Source organism: Eretmochelys imbricata, chromosome 4 (assembly GCF_965152235.1).
Source record: "Eretmochelys imbricata isolate rEreImb1 chromosome 4, rEreImb1.hap1, whole genome shotgun sequence".
NCBI lineage: Eukaryota > Metazoa > Chordata > Testudines > Cheloniidae > Eretmochelys > Eretmochelys imbricata.
Genome location: NC_135575.1, coordinates 42,961,046 through 42,984,957, shown reverse-complemented (window position 1 = coordinate 42,984,957; position 23,912 = coordinate 42,961,046). Strand labels below are relative to the sequence as shown.

At 38.5% G+C, this 23,912-nt stretch overlaps 1 protein-coding gene across 4 annotated transcripts in view; it reads left to right on the top strand.

The window, feature by feature from the left end:
* The window catches only part of PRDM5 (PR/SET domain 5), a 132,613-nt gene that overhangs the window by 33,178 nt on the left and 75,523 nt on the right, over positions 1-23,912 (top strand). For 2 of the 4 annotated variants that reach the window (XM_077814424.1, XM_077814423.1), the window contains exons 4-9: positions 2,845-3,037; positions 3,956-4,130; positions 6,598-6,719; positions 13,903-13,982; positions 18,605-18,689; positions 19,950-20,107. In XM_077814424.1, the coding sequence (XP_077670550.1) occupies positions 2,845-3,037; positions 3,956-4,130; positions 6,598-6,719; positions 13,903-13,982; positions 18,605-18,689; positions 19,950-20,107 (813 nt within the window). Of the gene's footprint in view, positions 1-2,844; positions 3,038-3,955; positions 4,131-6,241; positions 6,335-6,597; positions 6,720-13,902; positions 13,983-18,604; positions 18,705-19,812; positions 19,828-19,949; positions 20,108-23,912 lie in introns of all 4 variants that reach the window. The other 2 variants (XM_077814422.1, XM_077814421.1) reach the window with 2 other exon arrangements.

The following is a 23,912-nucleotide window of genomic DNA, read 5'->3' as shown; positions in this document are numbered from 1 at the left end:
CCAGTGTCCTTCGATGTTGATAGATGTTTGGGGCTGTGTGTGTGTTTCCTCTATGTGCCGCCCCAGCCCTGCACAGAAAGCTGGCACAGCAGACCTTGAACAAACGGCGTGATGGCCACAAGATTTGTTAAGGGTTGAAGGCACCCAGCCACGTTTATTGTTGACGAAGCACGGTACTAGTATCCTGCAGACTTTACCGGACCACTAATACGTGTATGCCCATAACAGTGGACCAGCTTAGTGCATGGCGGGACTTTTCATTTTTTCTAGGCCAGACAAAAATACGTTTTTCGAGATACTTTTTATACCCCAATACAAACAAGTTAGTATTGCCCCTCTGACATCGTTACTGCCTCCTGATATGGCTAATTATCACCCATTACCTTGTTGTACATGTTGGTTTGTTTAAAACATTTTTATTACATATTGTCATCCTGACCTTATCTTTTAGGAGGGGTCATTGTGTTCCTGTTATCCTTGGGGAATGTTTTTGTACCATCCTTGATATCGGGATGTTGTGGTACCACTTGATATTGTGATGTGTTTGTGTGAGTACTTTGTGACTGGCACTTTTTAGGAATGTGTATTTCTGCAATATCAGCCCTGTTCTTGCCAGATTGTGTGAGCAGGTCCTCCTCATACCAGGGCAGCCCTTTGAAACAAGGACTTATTTTTCAGTCTCTTTTCCTACTACACCCTTGACCTCCAAGGAAATTCTGTATGTGGAGCAGCTGCGGAATAAGTCCCCATAATATGTATTGTTACTTGTACTAATAATTATTTGTCTCGCACATAGAGTGGTAGATAGATAAGAAGATAAAAGGCCAACATTTCAAAGGTATTTAGGAGACTAAAGATGCAGATGTCTAGTAGGATTTTCAAAACCACGTAGGTACCTAGGTTGATTTCAATGGGAGTTACGCATTTGGGTGGTTTTGAGTTTCCCATTTGCCACCTATTTGCATCATTAGGTGCCTACATTCTGTAAAAATCTGGTCCGGAACCCCTGCCCTGAAGAATTTTCAGTCTAAACAGGCAACAAGCAAAAGATGGAGGAAGTTACTGCAATTGAATGGTGAAGTTTAAAATATGTCTTGTAGTCCACAGTATTTGTACGTTTAGTAAACTTAAGTGGGAATACAATCTTTAAAGGCATAATACCAGACCCTTCATATGAGTGTGTTAGATGCTTGGTGTGTGAGCAAATCATATATTTTACTTTGTTTGTGGGTGGTTTTTTTTCTTTTTGTTTTCCAGTGGTATACTTTCCCCTATAAGAAACAGCGGGTACATTTCCCCTACATGTAGAAAATTGCTTGCTTTTAGAATGTGCTGTGCTGGACAATGCTATAAAGACAGCATCTGCCTGTCTTTGCAGCCTGTCTCTGCTGACAATGAGTGGAGAGAGCCCTTTTTACCTTACTTCAGATCAAAGCTACAGAAGATAATTTTTTCTTAATTTACATTGTAGTAAATTAAAGTTCTCTGAAGCACATGACAGTGTCATATAAAAACCAGCACCCTCCTAGATGTAGGCAAGAGTTAGGATGGTAAATGGATAGCTATCTAGATTGCACTTTGAAATACAGATCTTGAAAAAAAAATGTGTAATTAGATTTCTTTTCAAATGCCATCACTCATATAAGGGCAAAAAATGACGCTGGTCCTTGAAGACTGCTGCTTCCATCTAGTTTATTGAATTAAATAGTTTTCACTGTTGTATGAAAATTACTTTTTAAATATATTACAGACCTTGTGAAGTATTAGAAATACTATATTCCTGTTGACAGTTTAAATTAATCTTAGCATATTACAAAATTAAAAAGCATTATCTTGTCCTTGTGTTATGATGCTTCCTACAATCTAGATATACTGTACAGAAGGTTCAATTAATTTTACTGGATGTTAATCAGATAAGCATTAAGATTTATGACAACACTTGGAAGTCTTCATTAAGTAAACATGATTCTCCTTTAGTTGCCTTGAGTAGCACCCAAAGCACTTGGCTTATGTACAGCAGAAAAGGCAGCCTAGTAAATCAGCTTATGAGGAGACAGCTGCTTTTGTTAAGTGGCTATATGTTATCTATCTATCTATCTATCTAAGCTTTGGTTAAGTAAACATTGTGAGACAGAGTATTTTTAGGGCTTTTAATTTTTTAAACCAGGTACAGTATCTGGGCTAGAACTTCAGTTAGTATGAATCGGCATAGCAACAGTAATTTACACCAGCTGAGTATTTGACTTTAAAATTAGTGTGTGAAAGTGTGTATTAAATGTGTCTGTTGTAATTCTATAGTTTAAGCTTATGATCAGAGTAGAAAGCCTATTCAATAAGGAGGCTGGGGTCCTGTGGAAAAAAGCACTATGTAACCATGTAAGTGAAGGCTGTTATTATAATGCATACAGACACACAAAAGCTACATAGCTCGGGTTGCACAGGCTACTTTCATTCTAACACTTCCTAATTTTTGAGTGCTTTACTTTCCAGCCCTAAAGTTCTTGGTATGCTGAGGATGATGGTAGAGGAGGGCAAAGGTATATCACCTTTACACACCCTTATCGTAAGCCTATCCCTTAGCAGAGGTTATAGATCATCCTCAGAGGATGTTCCAGCATCCAAGCCTCACCCAAGTGCAAGGACCCTCCATCCACACGCTCTACACCAGGAGAGAAAGCTGAGAAGGGCTATGCCAGCTGGTGCCACTTGGAGAATTGACTGTGTCACCTGAATCCTCCAGTAGCTATTTAAACTGGTTTTGTGCCAGTAGGATTCAGGACCTGGCTCTAAGGTTTTATTTTTCGGTCCTGGTGATTCATGGCTTCTATTTACTCATTGCAATAGGAAGGTGAAAACATTTTCTATCTGGCTGTTGAAGATATTGAAACAGATACAGAGCTGCTGATTGGCTACCTTGATAGTGATATGGAAGAAGCAGAGGAGGAGGAGGAGGAAGTGATCCTTAACCAAGAAGATGAGGACAATAATAACAATAGTAACAACAGCAATAAAGAACTACAACAAGCTGGTGAGAAAGGTACAGATGAGACATGTGTGAGAACTAAAGTAGCTTTTTTATGTTAAAAACAGTATCAAAACAAGGAAACTAAAACTTCCGACTAGTGAGAAATTGAAGATGTCTGTACACATATTTTACTCATTTGTGTGGCAAAACTGAGGGCCCTGTCCTCAGCTCCCTTGTGCTTGTGGAGTCATTTACTACCTCCATTGAAAGAGAATGTGAAATGGTTGTAAAGCTATTAGAGCAGAATGATTCGCTGCTGCAAATGCCAAAAGTGTGTAGAGCATCGATGAAGTGGGGCTCGACCTTTATATTACTTTTTACTCCCTGTTAGTAAAGGCAACATAGCAGAGGGAGAGTGAGCTGGATTCTGTTCTTTATTGTGGAGCATCAGCAAATTTCAGTAATCTGCACAACCATACTGAAAGGAATGAGGTTGCATAGGCATAACTGAAGGCCGAATTTGGCCTGCAGACCATTGATTGATATGATGATGTACCAAGAAGGAAAGAATCCAGTTTGTTTGCAGTGTTGGAATTTAGCAAAAGTAACCCTACTTGTCCTGGGATTTGGTATGGATAATCCTTTGAGAAACAGTGGACCCACTGTGCTTGGTGAATCCCAAGAGACCATTTTACATAGTCCCTTTTTATAGAATCATAAACTATCAGGGTTGGAAGGGACCCCGCAGGGGGTCATCTAGTCCAACCCCCTGCTCAAAGCAGGACCAATCCCCAATTTTTGCCCCAGATCCCTAAATGGCCCTCTCCAGGATTGAACTCACAACCCTGGGTTTAGCAGGCCAATGCTCAAGCCACTGAGCTATCCCTCTCCCCAGAGTAGGACCTCACTTTTAAAGTAATCAGAAATATAATTGCCTAGAAACTATACCTCTACTAATGTTTGTTTTTTTCTCTCCCCCCAACTGTGTAGATTCTCTCAGCTGCAAAGAGGACCACACATGTCCAAATTGTGAATCCAGTTTTGCCAGCCAGGAGATCCTAGCTGAACACCTTCAGACGCTGCACCAAAAACCTAGTGAGGAAAAGGAATTTAAGTGCAGGAACTGTGGAAAGAAATTCCCAGTTAAACAAGCCTTACAAAGACAGTGCGTACACACAAGAGTGCTTTCTATAAATAACCCTTTAAACCAATCAGTAAGCTTAGTCACATCATTAACTACAGTTTCTGTTGCCTGCAGCTTTCATGCCTCTTTTCCAATGGTGGTGTGATTTAAGAGGCTGGAGTTGCAGTAAATTTCATTGCCTTTAGTAATTGAATTAGCCTTTCATACTTTGCCCAGTACATTAATTTTTGAATATATTGACTTGCTGTATTTCATACAGTGCTTTAGTTTGAATCACTAGTGCCATTAATATTTAAATAATTGGTGCCTTTAGGAAGGCTTTCATGGGAGGAAAAAAGGCTGTGTAATTCATGTATTGTATTGCATATCAGAACTGTTTTGCTATGCTGGAACTTTGGTCTACATCAGTTGACTATTTTATCAAGGAGCCTCATGAAAACAGATGGCATCTCCGCTATCTCCAGCGGGTGACATTGTGGAATTAGAATAAAACTTTGAAGTAGGGAGATGAAGTTGTAAAAGGACAAAGAAAGATGAATAAAAACCAATTCATGTTGATTTTATTAAACCTTTGTGGGCAGAACAAAAAATAAATTGAAACATGAAAAAGAGGCAAGATTTAAAAGCAAATCGCTTTCAGTTCTGTCCATTATTGTGTATATTTATCCTTTAAAGTCATGTACAGTATACTTTACATGAAAACTTTCCTAATCTAATTGATATTATCCTGAGTTTTTCTTCTAATACACAATGCTTGTAAGTAAATCAAATTGTAAATTAAATGGATGTGCCACTTTTTTTTAATTGTAGATTTAGTTATAGAGGGTACCCCATTTAATCTAATTGTTTCACATCAGAAAAAGAGTAAAATAATATTACATAGCCGCATTAAACTGTTTCTGTAATGAAGTGATCTGTTGATTTCACATAGATAACGTCATATTAATCTCTTAAATGATTATCTCTTACTTCTAAGCAAATGCTCTGTGTGCTTTTCTGGAGTAGTATTTTGTAGAGGGAACAAAATGTTTTCAAGCAAAAATAAACTTTCGTCCTTCTAATTTATAATTTGGCATTTGATTTGTGCTAGGTGACTAGTTAAATTTATCTAAAAACTAAGTGAAAGCCTGTGCTATCGTCTTGGTGTAATTTGCAAAGAGTAAAAAAAGCTGAAAATGGCTGAGAACTTAAAAATGGGATGGTAACAGACTGTGAATCCCAGTGATGATTGAACCTGATTGAATAACTTTTCAAAATAAGAAAAGCTCTCAACCATGTTTTTAGCTCTTCCCAATGATTCAACTGACAATTGTGGGATCTTATTATTTTTATTTGTGTGTATATATATAATATATATATATACACACACATAAACAGCACTTGGGGAGAAAAAGACAAGTGCATTGGTAATTGAGAATACCTTTCCGTATTATACTATGGCCCCAAACTTTAGCCATGTCAGTTCTAGGATATTAGAGAGGCAAGGTGGATGGGTAATATCTTTTATTGGACCAACTTCTTTTGATGAGAAAGACAAGCTTTCACGTTTACACAGAACTCTTCTTAAGGTCTGGAAAAGGTAATCAGCATGTCATAGCTAAATATGAAGTAGAACCTCCAAAGATGAGCCTCAAAACTTAAATTCATAACTTTGCTAGTCCCTAAAAATCATGGACTGAATAGAGACACTAGATTTATGGCTTATTACAACAGTCAACCTAATAACAACCCCCATAACACTCCTAAGCTGCTTTCACACCACCTTTCTTTCCCTTCTTTGATTGGAGGGGTGTAAATGGGCCACTTCACCTTGAATGGTCCCTTGAAATATGAATTAACTACTTATGCTAAACAATCTGCTCAGCTTGTATTTAGCTGTGACACTCTGAGTATGTTTTCGAGATCTGAGGAAGAGCTCCATGTAAGCTCGAAAGCTTGTCTCTCTCACTAACAGAAGTTGGTTTAGTAAAAGATATTACCTCATCCACCTTGTCTCTCATATTTATGCATGTGAGTAGTCCCAGTGAACTCAGAGTTTGTAAAGTTACTTGTGTGTTTGCAAGATTGGGCCTATCTTCTCTGTTACCGCCAAAATGTTGTTTACCTTATATTTTGTTTTATCTTTTCCCTAGCGTCCTTCAGTGCACAGAGAACATCAATCCAGGAGACACTTCGAGAAGTTTTCAGTGTTCTGTTTGCAATACGTCCTTCAGCTCAGAGTCGAGGTTTTGTGTCTGAGTTACTGGACTGCTGTCATAGCATTGCTGGCCTCCCTTTGCATGTTTGCTTTCAAGCTTATTAGTTTATGTGAAATCCTAACAGTGAAAGAAGTGAAATACTTTCATTCCTACCAGCTGTAAGTAATGCATGAGGTGGCCCTGGAATTCTGCTGCGTGGCATGTGTTAAGCTCAGAGTGCTTGCTATGAGTCTGTGTTCTCTAGCTATGTCTTCATGTATTATTTTTCCTTTGCTGGTTATCCAATGTAGTTATGAGCAGCACAAAGAGGCATGCAGAGGGGATGCTAGATTCATATGCAAGGCTGATAGCTGCGGGAAGAGGTTCAAGAGTAAGGACGCGCTGAAAAAGCACAAGGAAAATGTTCACACTGGTAAGAAATGATTGAATATGACATTTTTAACAGGATTGCTGATCTGTTGCCTAACAGACCACTTTTTGTTCACAAACCAAAGCAAGAACCATCTTTCATTCCATTTCAAATGCTATTCTTGATACATTTTCATTTAGTTGTATATCCTATTTCTGTAATGTTTTGATTTGAGTAAAATTAATGTAACCTTCCCACTTCTTCCAAAGGCTGTGGATATAACTAAGTATATCAGGAACAAAAGAAATCCTAACAATGGTAAATGGCCATTAGTAGAAGGAGATGGCAAAATTGTTAAAAATGATGGACAAAAGGCAGAACTGTCCAATAATATGTCTGTTCTGTATTTGGAAGGAAAGAAGATGATGTACTCATCTCTGATGAGGATAATGAACTACTCCTATATCCATTAGTAACTCAAGAATATGTTAGCATTTACTAGGCTAGACGTTTTAAAATTAGCAGGCCCATATGACTTGCACCCAAGAGTCTTAAAAGAGGTGGCTGAGATGTCTGGCTTCCTGGTGTTAATTTTTAATAAATCTTGGCATATCAGGGAAATTCCAGAAAATTGGAAGAGTGCCAATGTATGCCTAGCCCTTCTCAATATTAGCAAGGTGACCTGGGTAATTAATTAATAAATCAGTTAGCCCAGCATGAATCCTGATCAAAATAATGGAAAACTGATGCAGGATTCAATTAATAAAGAGCTAAAGGATGAGAATATAATTAACATCAGTCAATATGCTTCAGTTGAAAATGGGTCTTATCAAACAAACCTGATTTCATTTTTTGATAACTTTATCAACCAAATTTGAAATGATAACTTCATAGATATATATACTTATAATTTTGAAGGCATTTGACTTAATACCATATGACATTTTAATTTCAAAAATAGCACTATACAATATCAGTAAAGCTCATCTTAAATGGATTAAAACTACCTGACAGATCTGAAAAGGGATTGTCAAAGAAGAATCATCTTTGAATGGGGTTGTTTCTTCTGCGGTTCTCCAAGGATCGGTAGTAGGTCCAACACTATTGAATATGTTCATCAATGATCCGGAAGTACATAGAAATCACTGATATATCTTGCAGATGACCTAAAGATTGGCAGAGTGGTAAATAACAATGGGAATAGAGCAGTCATTCAAAGCAATGTGGATCGCTTGGTAAACTGGGCCCATTTGAACAAAATTTGTTGCAATACAGCAAAATGTAAAACCAAAGGAACAAAGAATGTATGCCATGCCTACAGAATGTGGGACTGTATCCTGGAAAGCAGAGACTCTTAAAAAGATTAGGGGTCATCGTAGACTAGCACTCAACGTGACCTCCCAGTGTGATGCTGTAGCAAAGAGGGCTAATGCGATCCTTGGATGTTGCAGAACCAGGGAGATAGCTGTATTATTTTGTATGCATTTTATATGTGCTCAGATTATCTGCTTGATATTATTCTGGCTGACTGCAGGGAGTTAAATCAAAGAGAGGAGCAAATAGGAAATGAAACAATGACAGAGATGAGATATGTACAGGGAGAATATGCAGGGTCCTTAAGAGAAACACTGGGTGAGTTAGCCAGTGGGAAATGCCTACTTGCTTGTTGCCAGAAGGGCCAGAGATTGAGATCAAAAGAACACTAAGCAGTTAAAATTCTCTGCGTACAAGAAAAAGGAAGTAGGCTGGCAGCAGCTGCTCAGGGAGAGCAGAACCTTCCATTTTCTACTGGCATTGCATAATTAGGGCCAGCCTTATACAGTCATGCAGAGGTATCAAACTTTCCCATTTGTGCATTACCACTTCAGGCATGGTGGGGAGCAGTCACCAAGGGGCTGCTACTTTTCTGCCTGCTTAGGTGGGTGGGGAGTGGGCAGAGCCTTGATTCTGCTGCTCCACCATACTGGAAAGCAGAAGTGATAAAAATGTCCAAGGGAAAGTAATCTACTACTGGTGGGAAGTATTAGTGTTTACTTTGAAATAGAACTGTGGAGTAAGAAAGATGGTCTAGAAAATGATAGTACGCTGTAGACTTCCCTTCTTAACTACAGGTTTTTGGTACATGGCTGTGATATATGCAGACTTTTTTTTTTCTAGCTTAACTTCTTTAGTTTTATCCTAATCAATCTTCTGCAGACTGAAACATCGAGGATTAAGACATGTTTTGTTAAATCTAGTCCCCACAGGCTATGGAATGTTCCAGTTTCTAGCTACCTGTGGCTGCGGCTTATTGGAGATTAGAAGTCTTTTCAGCATTTTTAAGAGAATACAATTGTATATTTTCATACAGTGCTTAAACAATATCTATACTCCCACTTTATGTTGAAAATTTTCCGGAGAAAGTGCTAGTGCTGTATTCCAGGTTTTTGAGGTGTTTTCTGTAAATCACCCAAGTCTCTCACCCATAGAGTTGAGATTACCACCAGTTTATAAACTAAAAGTCTAATGTATGTTCTGATGTCATGGTTGTTGAACACAACAGTCGAGACAGTCTGTCAAAATCAAGTCTGGAAAAGTGGATTCTGTGCTGAATATCAATGTCTTTGTATGCCCTCTGTGAGAGGTGGCTGCCAACGTAGGCAAAGTGTTCTACATTTTCCAGTTCTTCTCTATCAGTGTAGACCTTCCTTGCTAGGTCTGATGATTGACTGGGAGCTGGATGGTAGAGAATCATCTGCTACTGGAGTTCAGTTATTGTTTTTGATGATACTTTAGTTCTGGCACGGAGGCAAGAGAGATTGAAAAGGTTGCCATCAGTCCAATATTGGATGCCGATGCCCTGTACTGCACGGTCTTGGATTAGCATTTTCAGAGCTGCTAGGATAATGGAGAAGAGGATGGGTGCCAGTACTCAATCTTGTTTTACGCCAGTTCAGATGCAGAGAGCTCAGAGCGAGAGCCACTACACAGGATGGAGGCAGTCATCTGGTCATGGATGAGTCTTACAGTTATAAGTGGCTGAGTGGTAAATTTGCTTGGGAAACCAAACTTTGACATGAATTTCCATGGAATCTCACGATTGATAGAGTCAAAGGCTTTGGTCAGATCAATAAAGGCCATATACAGCTCCTGGTGGTGTTATTGACATTTTTTCCTGGATCTGCCTGGCTGCGAAAATCATGTCGGTGGTGCCTCGTGATGGTCTGAAGCTGCATTGGGACTCTGGAAGAGGGAGCAGGCGATTAAGACAGATTCTAGCAAGAATCTTTCCAGTGATGGAAAGAAGGGAAATACCTCAGTAATTGCCACAGCTGGCTCTGTCTCCCCTTTTGAAAATGGTGACTATGTTAGCATTATGTAAGTCAGTAGGGATTTCTTCAGTGCGCCAGATTTTGAGAAACAGAAAATGAAGTTTGTGTGTCAGTGTTTCTCCCACCGCGCTTTTAGTACTTCAGCTAGTATGCCATCAGGACCTGGGGCTTTATTGTTCTTCATTTGCACAATTGCTTTGCAGACCTACTCAGGTGTTGGTGGGTTGGCAAGAATTTCCCAGTTTGGGTGCTGAGGGATGGAGTCAGTGGTGTTGTCAGTCACAGTTGATTCTTGATTTAGAAGCTTTTGGAAGAGTTCCTTCCAGTGCTTGTTGATGTATTCATGGCTTTTCAGAAGAGTGCTACCCTCTTCAGATCTCAGTGGTGTGAGGCCATGTGAGCTTCATCCGTACAAGGTCTTTGTCTCAAAAAAAAAAAAAAAATCTGCATATCATGTCTGTCAGTAAATGCTAGGATTTCTTTTGCTTTGTCCTCCCACCATTTGTTTTTGATTTCTCAGATCCTTTTTTGTACTTCAGCTTTAAGCTGACGGAAAGAGCTCTGCTTCTGACTGGATAATGGATGGTTTTGCCAGTCGCAGCAAGCTTTCCTCTTCTGGTCCAAGAGGGCAGTGATCTCAGTGTTCTTGTCATCTAACCAGTCCTGATGGCAGTGGGTAGTAGCAAGGCCGATGTATTCCTCATGGATGGTCTATTTTAGGACTTCCTAGTCTTCTTTGACGCTTGTGTTGTTGTTTCCAGGTATGCGTGTTGTTGTTTCCAGGTATGCATGTGGTCAGTTTTTCACTGAGGTGTGCTTTGAAGTTCTCTTGGTGAACTGAGGATTGAAGTTTTTGGATGTTGTATTGCCATCTGTGTGATTTGAATTGGTTTCTGTGTTTTGGTGCTATCCTGAAGGACATGACTGACCTCACCAGACAGTGGTGAGTCCAGCAATCGTCTGGTCCCGGGTAACTTGGATGTCTCTTAGATCCTACATTCTTACAATGACTTAGTTTAGGAGGTGCCTCTGTTTTGAGCGGGGGTGTTGCCAAGTTGGTTTTTTTACTTGTTGCTTTGTCTGAAGATTGTGTTTGTGATCACAAGGCCGTGCTCTGTGCATTTGCTGAGTAGAAGGATGCCATTGGAATTGGTCTTACCCATTCCTTTCTTCCCACTGCTGCTGCTCCATATGTTAGCGTCTCAGCCAACTCTTGTGTTAAAAGTCCCCTAAGAGGATTATGTTATCTGTTTTTGGAATGGAGGAGAGAATTTTGTCAAGGTCAATGATTTTATAGGCCCCATAAGAAAGGAGAATTTTAAAGATGGAAGTCCTCCCTGTTCCTGATTGGAGCTTAGAAGCTAGCAGACTGCAGCAGGAGTGAAGCAGTTCCTGTCAGGAAAAAGATCTTAACTTTTGTCCAGGCCCTGTCAGGGGTGGGGAAGAGAGGGACAAGAGGCTTGTGTGAAGAGGAAGAGTATGAGAAGATACTGGAGAAGGGAAAAGGCATAAGGACCGATCTAGAAGTGAGATAAGAAGAGAAAATGAAACAGAAGGATGACAAACACACACAAATTACTAGAAGAATAAGAAATAAAGGAGGACTTGAAGCCAGGAGAAGTGGGAAGAGAAGTAGTAAAATATACAGAAAGAGCAAGGCAATGAGGGAAACAGAGTAAAGATATAACTAAAGGGTGAGGCATGGAAGGAAACAGTATACAATGGAGGTGGGGGAGAGAAGCATGGGACAAAATGCCAATAAGGCAAAATAGTTTGTAAACGTGTGTATGCTCCACAAATGGCTTTGTGCCCTTCAGCCCTAGTGGGCACTGAGAAAAAGGCTCATTCTGCCAGCAAAGTGTCATACCTTGGAATCCCTAATTCTCTTCAGCAGCAGCCTGGTGGCCTTCACTAAGTATACAGATTCAAGGAATTTGACCCCACTTGGCTATAATCTAAACATATTAGCACATCTGCATTTTGACAGAGGCTTCTGTCTGTAGTCTTGCTACATAAGCAATGGAAGTCACTAAAAAGTTTATCATGCTAACTTATCAGGAGACCATGGCACAGCTCTTAGAAGAGAATAGTCTGCCTCAAGGTCCAAAGATAAATTGACTCTTGGATAATTAGCTTTTAGTGCCTTCATCTGTAGGTGAGAATTTGGCTTACAGAATGCCATTTGTCTCTGAAATCAGTGTCAGTGAAACAAGCCCTTTTTATTTCATCCACCAATTCCTTGTGTTCAGTGACTGATAAAGACCTGAATGCAATAGAGGTTAGATGCCATCCCTAAGCACTGGCAAGGCAAGAGTGAGACTGACACAATTATCCAGGCCTTTGTTGCCTCAAGATCAGATTGACTCAGACCAGTGCCCCATGATCTATGCTAGCTTCGAGTAAGATTGTTGGAGGAATTCAAGATGTCGATTTTTAACTTATAAAGCCCTAAATGGTGTGACACCTGGTTTCCTGAGAGATTGGCCCTCCCTTTGATATACTGCCACAGTTGAGAACAGCAGTGGTGCTGAAACTGGAGGTCGCTCACTATAAGCAAGAGGGAGTGGCAGGCAGAGCATTCTCTGAGGCGTCCTCTGTTTTTTTTGGGATGAGAGTCCAGATTTGTTAACCTTCTGAGCACACTGTAAAGCCCATCTTTATTACCTCATTGTTAAGGGTATTGGGATTGAGGTGGGGTATATTTATGGGCAGTCCTTTGTCTGTGCTTATGTTGTAATTTTTAATTTATGGGATAGGGGCCCAAACCACTCATGTATTTTAAATATTTGAATGAATAAGCGGATGGGGAGTGGGTCTTTATTATTCTTGTTAAACTGATCTGTTTAACAATTTTCAGGGAGGATAAAGATCAGATCCAATTCAAAAGCTGATTTAATTATTTGTAAAATATGTGGAAATTGGAAAAATAAATAATAAAAAAAAATGTACAGTCTTCAGGAGGACAAGTGCAGAGAAGATCAGACCTTGAAGCCTGGAAAAATCTTGAGCTGGAAACCTTCTGATGTGTTAATTTCTGATCTATGCTTCATTGATCTTCCAAGAAACACCCAAGAAACATTTTGCCTACCGTTTAGCATAATCCCTTTCTTTTTAGTGTAATGTAGTGTAATTCTTGAATATATATCAGGAGATATGTCACATGGACCTTTGGTTACAAACAAAGAACTAAGTTTGTAGTAATTGTGCCCTGCATTACAACAGCTCTGTGCGGTACTAACATGAACTTGAAACCGCGGTAATTAATAGACAACCCTAATTAAATGCTCTGTCACTTTTTAAACGAACTGTGAAAAAGGAAGAGAAATACATTTGGTAGCTGATCTTTAACTGGGTTTATAGTTTTGCATGATAGATTAGATTTGTATTCATGATGCAGTTCTATTACAAATGCCCTAAGTTAAGAAAGTGTTAATGGAATTCTCTTTCTTACTGCACACCTAGCAGGGTAGAATGCTTACAACTTTTAGGCCAGGCTGTCATTACAGAAAATGGAAGTTTTGGTGTTGACTTCAGTATTATTTTTCATTGTTTCACTGATTCCAAACATTCTGCTTAACCTGTGACATGATGTTTTTGTGGATGATAATTGTTTTGGCTTCTGAATAACAACGTTTTTTAGTTGTGACATGAAGATTGATATTAGATTGATATTTCAATTTTATCACATTTTTTTCTTAAAAAAAAAAAAAAAGTGAAACCTTTCTTGATTTACATTCCATTGAAAAAATAGCTTATAGGACACCTACAGAGAACTCCTGTAACCCAATACCATGAAGATGGGTTACAAATGTAAAATTTTCTGTCAGTCAAATGACCTGTGAAAAATCACACACCCAGTAGAAACATTTGGTTTCTTTCTTTGCACTTCCTTTTTAAGATGTTTCTTGTTAAGATGTATTTTGTTTCTGTCCTAGGAAATTCTAGGAAGAAGTTGATGTGCTCTGTGTGCAATAAGAAGTGTTCCTCTGCTACAAATCTTCAAGAGCATCGAAAGGTCAGTAAGATGAAAGCTGACCCACAGCAGGCTTTGACTTCACCAAGATGTAAGGCCAGGGAGCATGAGTCACTTGAGAGCTGCTGTAATACAAACTATTGGGTAGTCTTTTTTGTGGTTACAAAAGCAGTGCCTTTTCTTTGAGTATGAGTATTTATTTTTGTATCCACAGTAGATCAAACCAAAAATCCTGGTTTCATTCTAATGTATCTTTTACCAAATATAAAATTTCATGTGTGTGTCATGTTCACATTACCAAGCTAAAACAAAATTGTCTGCTTTTTATTTTTTTATTTTTTTTGTCTGCAGTTCACAAGGAGGGAAGTAAATCCAAGTGTATTTTAGCCATTAAAGTAAATCTGTGAATCTTTCTTCCTATGCAAAAATGCAAACAAGTTTTGTCTTACCACCCTTTGTGAAAATAACATCACAGTCCTAAGGGTGTTGTATGCAATCTTTTTGAGTTATTTGGTTAGTATAAAAAGTGCCACTTACCAAAAAATAATAATAATTTTTGTGCATACATTGAAATAGTGTGATCTTTAATAATCTGTACAGAAAGAGTTAATATCCTGAAAATAATGGAGTTAGTATAGAAATACAGGGTTATGAATATGAGATTCGGAATCCATTCTACCCAAAGGAAGACCCAGCAAGATTAATTTGATAAATTACCAGAACCTTAGAGGGCCCGTTTCTACAAAAACCTACATTGTAATGTTTATCAGATTAACTATAAGTCTCTAATAATGTCCAGTTATAACCTAAATCCAGTGAAGATGTAGATGGTATCAATTAAAATAAGATGTTGCAAGAGGAGTGATAATCCCTTGTACTAGTTTTTTGTGATTTTACTTGCTAGCGTTAATGTTCTTCTGTACTTTTTCTTGAAAAAGACTTACCAATTCTACCATGCCTTCTCAAACCTAATCAAAATGCATCCTGTTTTGTTTTAGCATGGTACCCACAAACCATTGCACATTAAGATAGCTATAAAAAGAAAAGGAGTACTTGTGGCATCTTAGAGACTAACGAATTTATTAGAACATAAGCTTTCGTGAGCTACAGTTCACATAGTTTATGCTCAAATAAATTGTTAGCCTTAAAGGTGCCACAAGTACTCCTTTTCTTTTTGCGGATACAGACTAACACGGCTCCTACTCTGAAACCTAAGGTAGCCATGTGATGCTGCAAATCAGGAATGTCCCACTTTTGTAGGCATATCATTGTTAGGCTTATAGATAAGATCATTATTTTATCTCAGTTGTTATAAATTCCTGCAGATCCTGCCAGCCAAACGATCCGTTGACAAGCTTTGCCTGTGGCACTAATGGCAGATTGATTGAATGTCTATTTATCGCTGATCCACCATCAAGTTTGTCAAACGTGGAAAATTACAATAGGGCAATAGGAACAAGAAGACGGAAAACAGTAGGGTAATTTGCCCAGCATCTTAGATGTATGTGCACAAATGAAAGGCGTATAGGGAAGAAAGAGGAAGAATTGAAGTATTAGTCCATAAGATAAATTATGACTTAATTGGCATCACTGAGACTGGGTGGGATAAATCTCATGATTGGAGTATTGGTAAAGAGGTGTATAGCTTGTTCAGGAAGGAGAGATGGGGGAACAAAAAGGGGGAGGAGTTGCATTATACATCAAGAATATGTACACCAGAAGGAGGCGAGAGGCAGACCATTGAAAGTCTCTGGGTAAGGATAAAAGGGAAAAAAGCAGGGCCATGCCACGGCAGGGGTCCCCTATAGACTACCAAATCAGCAGGAGGAGGTAGATGAATCATTTCTAGAACAAATAACAGAAATATCCAAAATGCAAGACCTGGTAGTTATGGGAGACTTTTCCAATAGATGTCTGGGTAGTTAAAGTAATACGCCAAAACACAAAATATATAATAAGTTCTTGAAATGTATTGGGGACAGCTTCTTGTTTCAGAAGGTGGAGGAAGTAATCAGGAAGACAGCCATTTTAGACTTGATTCTGACTAAAAGGGAGGAATTGGTTGTGAATATAGAAAGTAATTTAGGTGAAAGTGATCATGACATGATAGGTTTCATGATTTGAAGTAAAGGAAGGAGTGAGAGCTGCAGAAGAAGCACAATGGACTTGAAAAAGAGACTTTAACAAGATAAGATAAGGTCCTATGGGAAGAAAATCTAAGGAAAAAAGAAGTTCAGGAGAACTGGCAGTTTCTCAAAGAGACAATGTTAAGGGCACAACAGCAAACTATCCCAATGTGAAGGAATAGTGCAAACATGTAGGGATAAAATGAGAGGCTAAAGTACAAGGGAACTCACAAGGGACACAAAAGGCAATAAGACGAGGTTGTATAAATACATTAGGAGCAAGAGAAAGATGAAGGAAAATATTGGTCAATTAGTTAATGGGGAAGGAGAGTTAATAACAGATGACATCACGAACGCTGAGATGTTTAATGCCTATTTTGCTTCAATCTTCTCTAAAAAAGTTAATGGTGACCAAATACTTAACATAATTAATATTAACAGCAAGAGGGAAGGAACACAAGTCAGAATAAGGAAAGAACAGGTTAAAGAATATTTAGATAAGTTATTTGTAAACAGGTTAGCAGGGCCTGATGAAATTCATCTGAGGGTACTTAAGGAACTAGCCGAAACAATCTCAGAACCTTTAGCCATTATCCTGAAGAACTCATGGAGTATGGGTGAGGTCCCAGAGGACTGGAGAAAGGCAAATGTAATACTTGTCTTTAAAAAGGAAAATCCATGTTGGTTATTTACCCCCTAACTCACAGTAAGTAATACCCTTCCTCCACATGTGGTCTCACTGATCCCAGTGGAACAGGAGTGAAGTAATGTGAGTAAGTTTAACAGAAGCCTAGCCTTTTTAAAACTATACCCTGCAAAGTTAATACACCTCAGATTCACCTCTGCAAAGTTATTCAAAGAACTTTTGTCCTTTTTTAATAGGCCAAATGAAGATTTCTGATAGTATCACTTTTTAAAATGAGGAAATATGATTTGTTGAGGGTGCATAGACCTTGGTCAGATAATCACAATTCTAAAAATGTGTCTGACTTTTTAATCCCTCTTGATCTACCATCGTAGGGCTGTGTGTGCAACCAAATAATTAAACTGTTTCTGGGTGAAGTCATTCTTAATATAGGGAGAGGCAAAAAAGGCTTTTTTTTCCCTATGTGTAGAAATATTTCCCTCTGTTTAATTACCCACTAAGACCGCCATTTCCTTTTTTAGAAGAAAAGCAAATTGTGTGTAATAGAAGTTCATAAATTGAAATCAGACAGTTACGTGGAATTAAAGAGCAATCTGGACTCTGGTACATTAAATAGTAGTCTACTCTAAAGAAAAACACTCATCTCCTGAAATAAGGTGTCTGAAATATTTGGGGAGGAATTACTATATTGTGAGGTGGCAGGTCTGTGGAATTATACAGATCTGAACTTCAACCCCAGAAGAAGAAAAACCAATGAAGCTGAAAAAATACAGTAAAATCATATGAATCAATAGGGAGAAGGGAATATAGAATTTATCTGGATAAACAGGGAATTTTTCAGTACAAATGATGTCCACTGAGGGGCATAACCTAATTTTGGATAAGGGTTTTTTTGAGAAATAAGACTTTTGTCCTGTTTACATTGAATAGTACGTAAATGGAAGGGCATAGAAGCCTTGCGGAGTATTAGAACTGGTCTTGAGACAATTTAAAATATTTAATTTGCTTCAAAATTCAGTCATTAGTGCAGCATCAAGTCCAAGCCCTAGATGATTGCTTGGACAGATCCATCCTGTTGGGTGCACGAGAACATTTGATATCTTTGCTAAAACTCTCTAGAAAGTTTTGACCTCTGGGGCTATGTGCATAGTATGGAATGCATTTGCATTTATTAATGTAGTTTAGGGAGAAGAAGGCTAGTGTTTGATAGCTGGATCTTATGATCCAGTAGTTGAAGGCTAGCTCTTTAATTGTGGATTAAGTCATTTTATCCTTATCTAGATTGTTTTTATTTTGTTAATCAATGATGATGTTAGTAATCTGATATTCTTGATAATGTTGAAATATGTTTTTATTTACAGTGGACTCCAATAGCATTTCATATTTATTATGCTTTCTAAAAATTATTAGATGTGTGTTATTTTGTTGTTAGAGAGACATGGTGGTTGAGGTAATATTTCTTATTGGACCAACTTCTGTTGGTGAGAGAGACAAACTTTCAAGCCCTTTTTGTTATTTATAAGCCCGTGCTTATTGGAAATAAATGAACTGAAAATATTTTTGCAAGTTATTCTACGTTTATTTATTTTTTGCTTCATGTTTCCATATTGATGAGATTTAAAATTAATGTGATATTACATATTTACATAATCTTAGTTCCTGTGTGTTGTCTTAGTGATAAATGTTTGTTCAGAAGTATGAAGATTTGATTTTTGAGAGACACTGTTGTTCAGCATGGGATAATTAAGGAAGAAATCACAATATATGCATGAGTATTAACATAGCTACAAGCTAAGAAATAATTACAGTTTGTTAGAGATGTTCTGTATATCTAAGATGTGTGATCTTGTTTGAGACACATATTTAATTATCATTAAACACTCATTTTGCAGGTTCATGAGATCTTTGAGTGTCAGGAATGTGACAAGAAATTTATTTCAGCTAACCAGCTAAAACGCCATATGATAACTCACTCAGGTAAAAAAAAACCCTGTGGTTTTTCTTGTATACCAGAATTGGTCCTTGAGATATATTGCGGTATGTTGTTTTTTTTATAGATGTTCTGATGGATTCTGCAGTGTTTGGGAGCTAGTTAAAGTAAATCTGGTGCCAGCTAACTCTCTTTGCACCAGTGGAAGGTCCAAATTTAATGGTGCAACCTCCTGCTCCTGGCAACTTCTTCAAGCTTCTCCTTCAGGCTAGCTGGGATGGGAGAGTGCAATGCTATGGGGATTGGGGAACTAATAACATTGCTGTTTGCTTTCTGTAGGGGTTTAGGTGTCTAGTGGTTGAATGGAAGGGGTGCAGAACTGGGATATGACCTAGGCAGGGCTGTGATAAAAGGAGAGACGTTCAGATTCTCTAATGGACTCGCATTTTGAGCACAGAGCTCCTAGTCAGAATAAAGCAGTTTATACTCCACACCATGCAGTAGACCACACATTAACATATCAGCCTGCCTCGTGGCTGGTGGAGCAGGTCACCGTGACTGGCAGCATCTTGTGTCTGCAGGTCTGGCAGCATTATATGAATTGACACTGCCAGCGTTTTTGATCATTGGAACCTGGCATTTCTAGATCTTTCATCCAGTAATTAGAAACATCAGCCAACACAATGGAGGCACGAACTTAGTTCTGTCAAATACATTAAAGTTTAAACATACAGGATTTTGTAACAGTGGAGCCTTTTAACATATCTGCTTTCTTGGTTTCAACATACTGCAATCACATTTATTTTAAAATAAGCTTTGTCCAGAGGCTTTTAGCTTATTTTTGACGCTTTTGGGTGAGACTACAGGGCTTGGGTTTGAGTCACCAGTTCAAGCAGAAAGGCTTTTGCATAGCAACTTTTGGTTTTCGAAACTAATATGATATGTATATTGTTAATTAACTTTTAAAACATTTAAACTGTCATGCCCTCTTTCACATTTGTAATCTGGAAACAGGCTTTTCCTCTTTGAAGTCATTCTCTTTTGATTTAAGCTAATTAATCAGAATTTAGTGTTAGCAATGATTATTGCAAAGAATGTGCCAATTTCTTGAGATACACCATAGCTCATCTTTTATGAAGTGACTTAACTGTCTAACATAAAGGGCATTAGATGTCTTTCTAATTGGTTTAATCTTAATTGGGTTGACTTAATTGCAAAAATCTCTCTGAGGAGATGACTGTCTCTGCCTTTCATCTTCTCCCCCTGTATAAACAGGAGATTAAATGTCCCCCACTCATTTTCTGCAGAAAAACGCCCCTACACCTGCGAGGTTTGCAATAAGTCCTTCAAACGACTTGATCAAGTGACTGCACACAAAATAATACACAGTGAAGATAAACCTTATAAATGCAAGCTTTGTGGAAAGGGATTTGCCCACAGAAATGTTTACAAGAATCACAAGAAGGTAAAGCACTCTGCTGTTGTTGTTTACAGGTCTGCCAGCCTCAGATATGCAGCTATTTTTCTTTTAAATGGTTGATCATTAAGCTCTGGCATGCTTATAAACATGAGATTAAAGTATTGGAAAATGTATTTTCTAGTGTTTTTTGTTATAACCAAGATCTCAAGATACTAAATGAATTCCAGTAAAATACAAACACACAGAAATGATTCTTCTGCTAAATGCACTGAATAAATCCCTATTTTGAGTCTTCTGGTTTGTTTTTATATGTTATCAAGTCAAATATTTATCTGATCTAAAAGGTCTCTAGTTTTTGGCTTAAAAAAGAATGATCATATTTGAACAAAATGAGCAATAATGCTGTTGCAGTCATTCCTAATCGTACTTATCAGGAGATACTTTCAAACAATATATTATTTGCATTTGATAGTGTTAAATAATACATTACTGAAACATCAGAAGAAACACTACCCTAATAATGTACACATGAAAGGATGCTCTATTTCTGTTGATTTAAACTCAAATCTGCCTGTCCTAATTTCTGTAATGCCTGTCATTACTTTTAACCCTACGTTACATTTTCAATGGCAAGGCTACCCATGACTGCTGCTTCAGAATTCCAAGACTGTAAAAAAAGAAATTATCTGGCTGATTTCCTGCCCAGTCTTTGGAACGCCTTGCTTCCCCCCCTCCACTTTGATGAAACTGATATACCTATACTTATAAGGTTTTCACAGTGTGGCTCATGTTATATGCCATCTGGGAATTTGGCACAGGATCTTTGCACCATCTCTTGTACTTTCAGTCATAAATCATATGAAAGTAATAATAATGTCTCTTACAGGATGAAACAGTGATGACTCCCCCCCTCACCCAAAACAGAACGTATGCACAAGCATGCTGAAAGACACAGCTAGCTGCCATGTATATTATGATCATAACTTGCATGTGTAACTTCATTTTAAAAAAAACAACAATCAAAAAACAAGACCTTGCCAAGTGGATACAGTTTTATGAAAATTCTTGAAATACTTAATCTGGCCAGCTACTTCTGTATCTAAAAACTAAGAAAATCTACACATTTTGTTATGATAACTTTGATCTGATGTCCAATAGAGAGTTTTGCCTGAATAAGAACTTCAGAATCAAGCAAGAATAATGAATGAACTACCATATCCTTTTGGCCCCATACTGCAACCCTTACTTAAAGTCAGTGGCTTTGCTCATGTAAAGATTCTTTGAGTAAACCTTGCAGGATCGGATCATATATTTGCTGAAGATTACAGATTCTGCTAACTGAGAGAAATGTGCAAACTTTATAGTTGATCATCTGGTAAATATCTTGTTTAGTTTTTGTCATAATTATTCACACACTTTGCAATAATACTTATTTCTTGAGTCTGTATGCTAGTAATGCAGAGACTGTCTTAGTCCCGTTAGATAAAGACAATGCACAGAGAAACAAAAAAAAAATAAGATCTGTGCATTTAATGACACAACAGCGACAAGTCCTGTCAACCTCTTCAAGTCCAAGCAACTTACTTTCTTTAAAACACAATAAATCCCTGTGTACGTTGAACAAACAGCGTGGCACAAACTATATGATAGAAGGGGTGCTAGTCTATTTGTATGGCCATGATTTAAGAGGACTGCACTATTCACAAGAGGTAGAGGGCTCAGTGACTTGTTGACAATGTAGTTATCCCAATGAGATGGAAATTTAAAACTTCATACCATCCTACTCCATCACATATTTCATTTATGCTTTTTTATCAAGTTTGTGGTTTTGTTTGTTTAAGTCTACATCCTCCTGATTGGGGTGGGTGTGTGTGTGTGTATGTGTGTGTGTGTGTAATCCTATGGGAATACTGTATCTGTTTTATTTTCTTTGGGTGAAAGTAAATGTTTGCACCCAAATCGGCTGACAGCGCTTTTCCAGTTTCAGAATACTTTTACTGTACTGAAGCAGCTTGGTTATAAATGTGCAGTAGGAATGGTGTGTGCTATGGTTAAAAAACAGACAAATAAACAGCATGTAATGGAAAATGTATTGTCAGATTTGAAAAACCTTTTTGGCTATTACACTGCATGTAGCATTATATGGCAGACTTTCATTTATAATAAGAAACAGGATGGAAGTGTTTTCCCCTCTTTGAATTTTATATGTATCATTTGGATGAAGGTTTTTTTGTTTGTTTGTTTGTTTGATTAATGTTTAGAGGATACCTAAGTTGGTGTTGTGTGGAAGTGTCAGAATAAAGTAGTACTTTTAAACATGGCTCAGGTTCTGAGGAGTGCTGCCCACTGTGCAGGTTAAGACTGGGCTTTTCAAAGAAGCTGAAGAGAATAAGGTGCCCAGCTCTCATGGAATTTCAGTGGGAGATGGGAGTTAACTCACTTGGGATAAGTCTACACAGCAAAAAAAACCACTGCATGGTAATGAATCTCAGAGCCTGGTCAACTGCCCCGGGCTTGCGCTGGGAGTTAGAAATAGCAATGTTGACATTCAGGCTTGGGCTGGATCCCGGACTCTGAAACCCAATGAAGGGGGAGGGTTTTGGAGTCTGGACTCAATTCCGAGCTCAAATGTCTACACTGCTATTTAGCTCTGTGATTCAAGCCCTGTGAGTCTGAGTCAGTTGACCCACGGCTATGAGGCCTGCTTGTATGTTGTTTCTTTTTGTTGTGGGAAGACAGGGACGGGGTTGTTTTTTGCAGTATAGATGTACCCTTAGGCTCCTCTGAAAAGCCCAGTCTACAGAATTAAATAGGCACTTGATATGCACAGTTCCTTTCTGTGGAAGAGGAGAGCGGTAGTATTTAGTGGAGGTGAGCAGTGTTGGAATTGTGCTGGAGAGAAACCCTGTTACCTTTCGTGATGGAAGATCAGACCTGATGAAAGTGGGCATATAGTACAAATTATTTTTGTACTCAGAAGTATCTGGCTTTGTTTCCCCCACCCTTTCATTGTCTGTTGACTACATGTCGCAGATGTTGTCAGGGAAGAGAAAGTGAAGATCCTTGACGAACTCAGCAGACACAAGGTGCAGAAGGGCCTAGAGCTAATCAAGGGGTATTCACTCAAGAAAAGATAGACAGTTGCATTGATGGCACTACCATGGGGGGTTCTACTAGAATAAGCAGCTGTATGTTGAGGTTGAGAATAGAATTCTACAAGACCCATGCTAGTTAAAGCTTCCTAGGGAATGTTGCATAGCAGCCCCTTCCCAGCTGCCTTGGTCTCATCATCCTCCAGAACAGATGCCAAGCCTTTTTAGAATTCCAGTGGCTAGCTGCAACCCCCCTGTAGGAATAAGAGTTGTGGGTGTCTTGGGTGCCACATCCTCCCTCTGTGCAGACTTTCCAACACAAGGTTCCCTGTGCCGGCCCAGATTCTGAATGAATCAAGTCAGTAGCATATGCATTTCCATGCCATGCAAAACACTGGAATGTATAACACTGGAATGTAATAAGGATAAAATTCAAATGAGGAAAATTATTTTCAAGCATCTCTGCCTGTGTTGCACCTTCCTCTATTTACATTACTGTGTGAGCTGCACTAATGCAGTAAAATGCTTACAAATATTCCCAGTGTAGATAGACCTTTTCTGTGCTGATACGCTTTCCAAAAACCTGGGTTCAGTCCTGTATCCAAATTTTCAACATATTTCAAGGCTCAGTTTGCCACTGACTTTGTAGAAAAGAGCTTTGGATAACAACTGAGTGGATTAGATACTTTTCCAAGGCCCTGATTCAGCAATGTACTCAAGCCTGTGGATCGGGTTCTAGCCTAGGACTTGGAAGACCC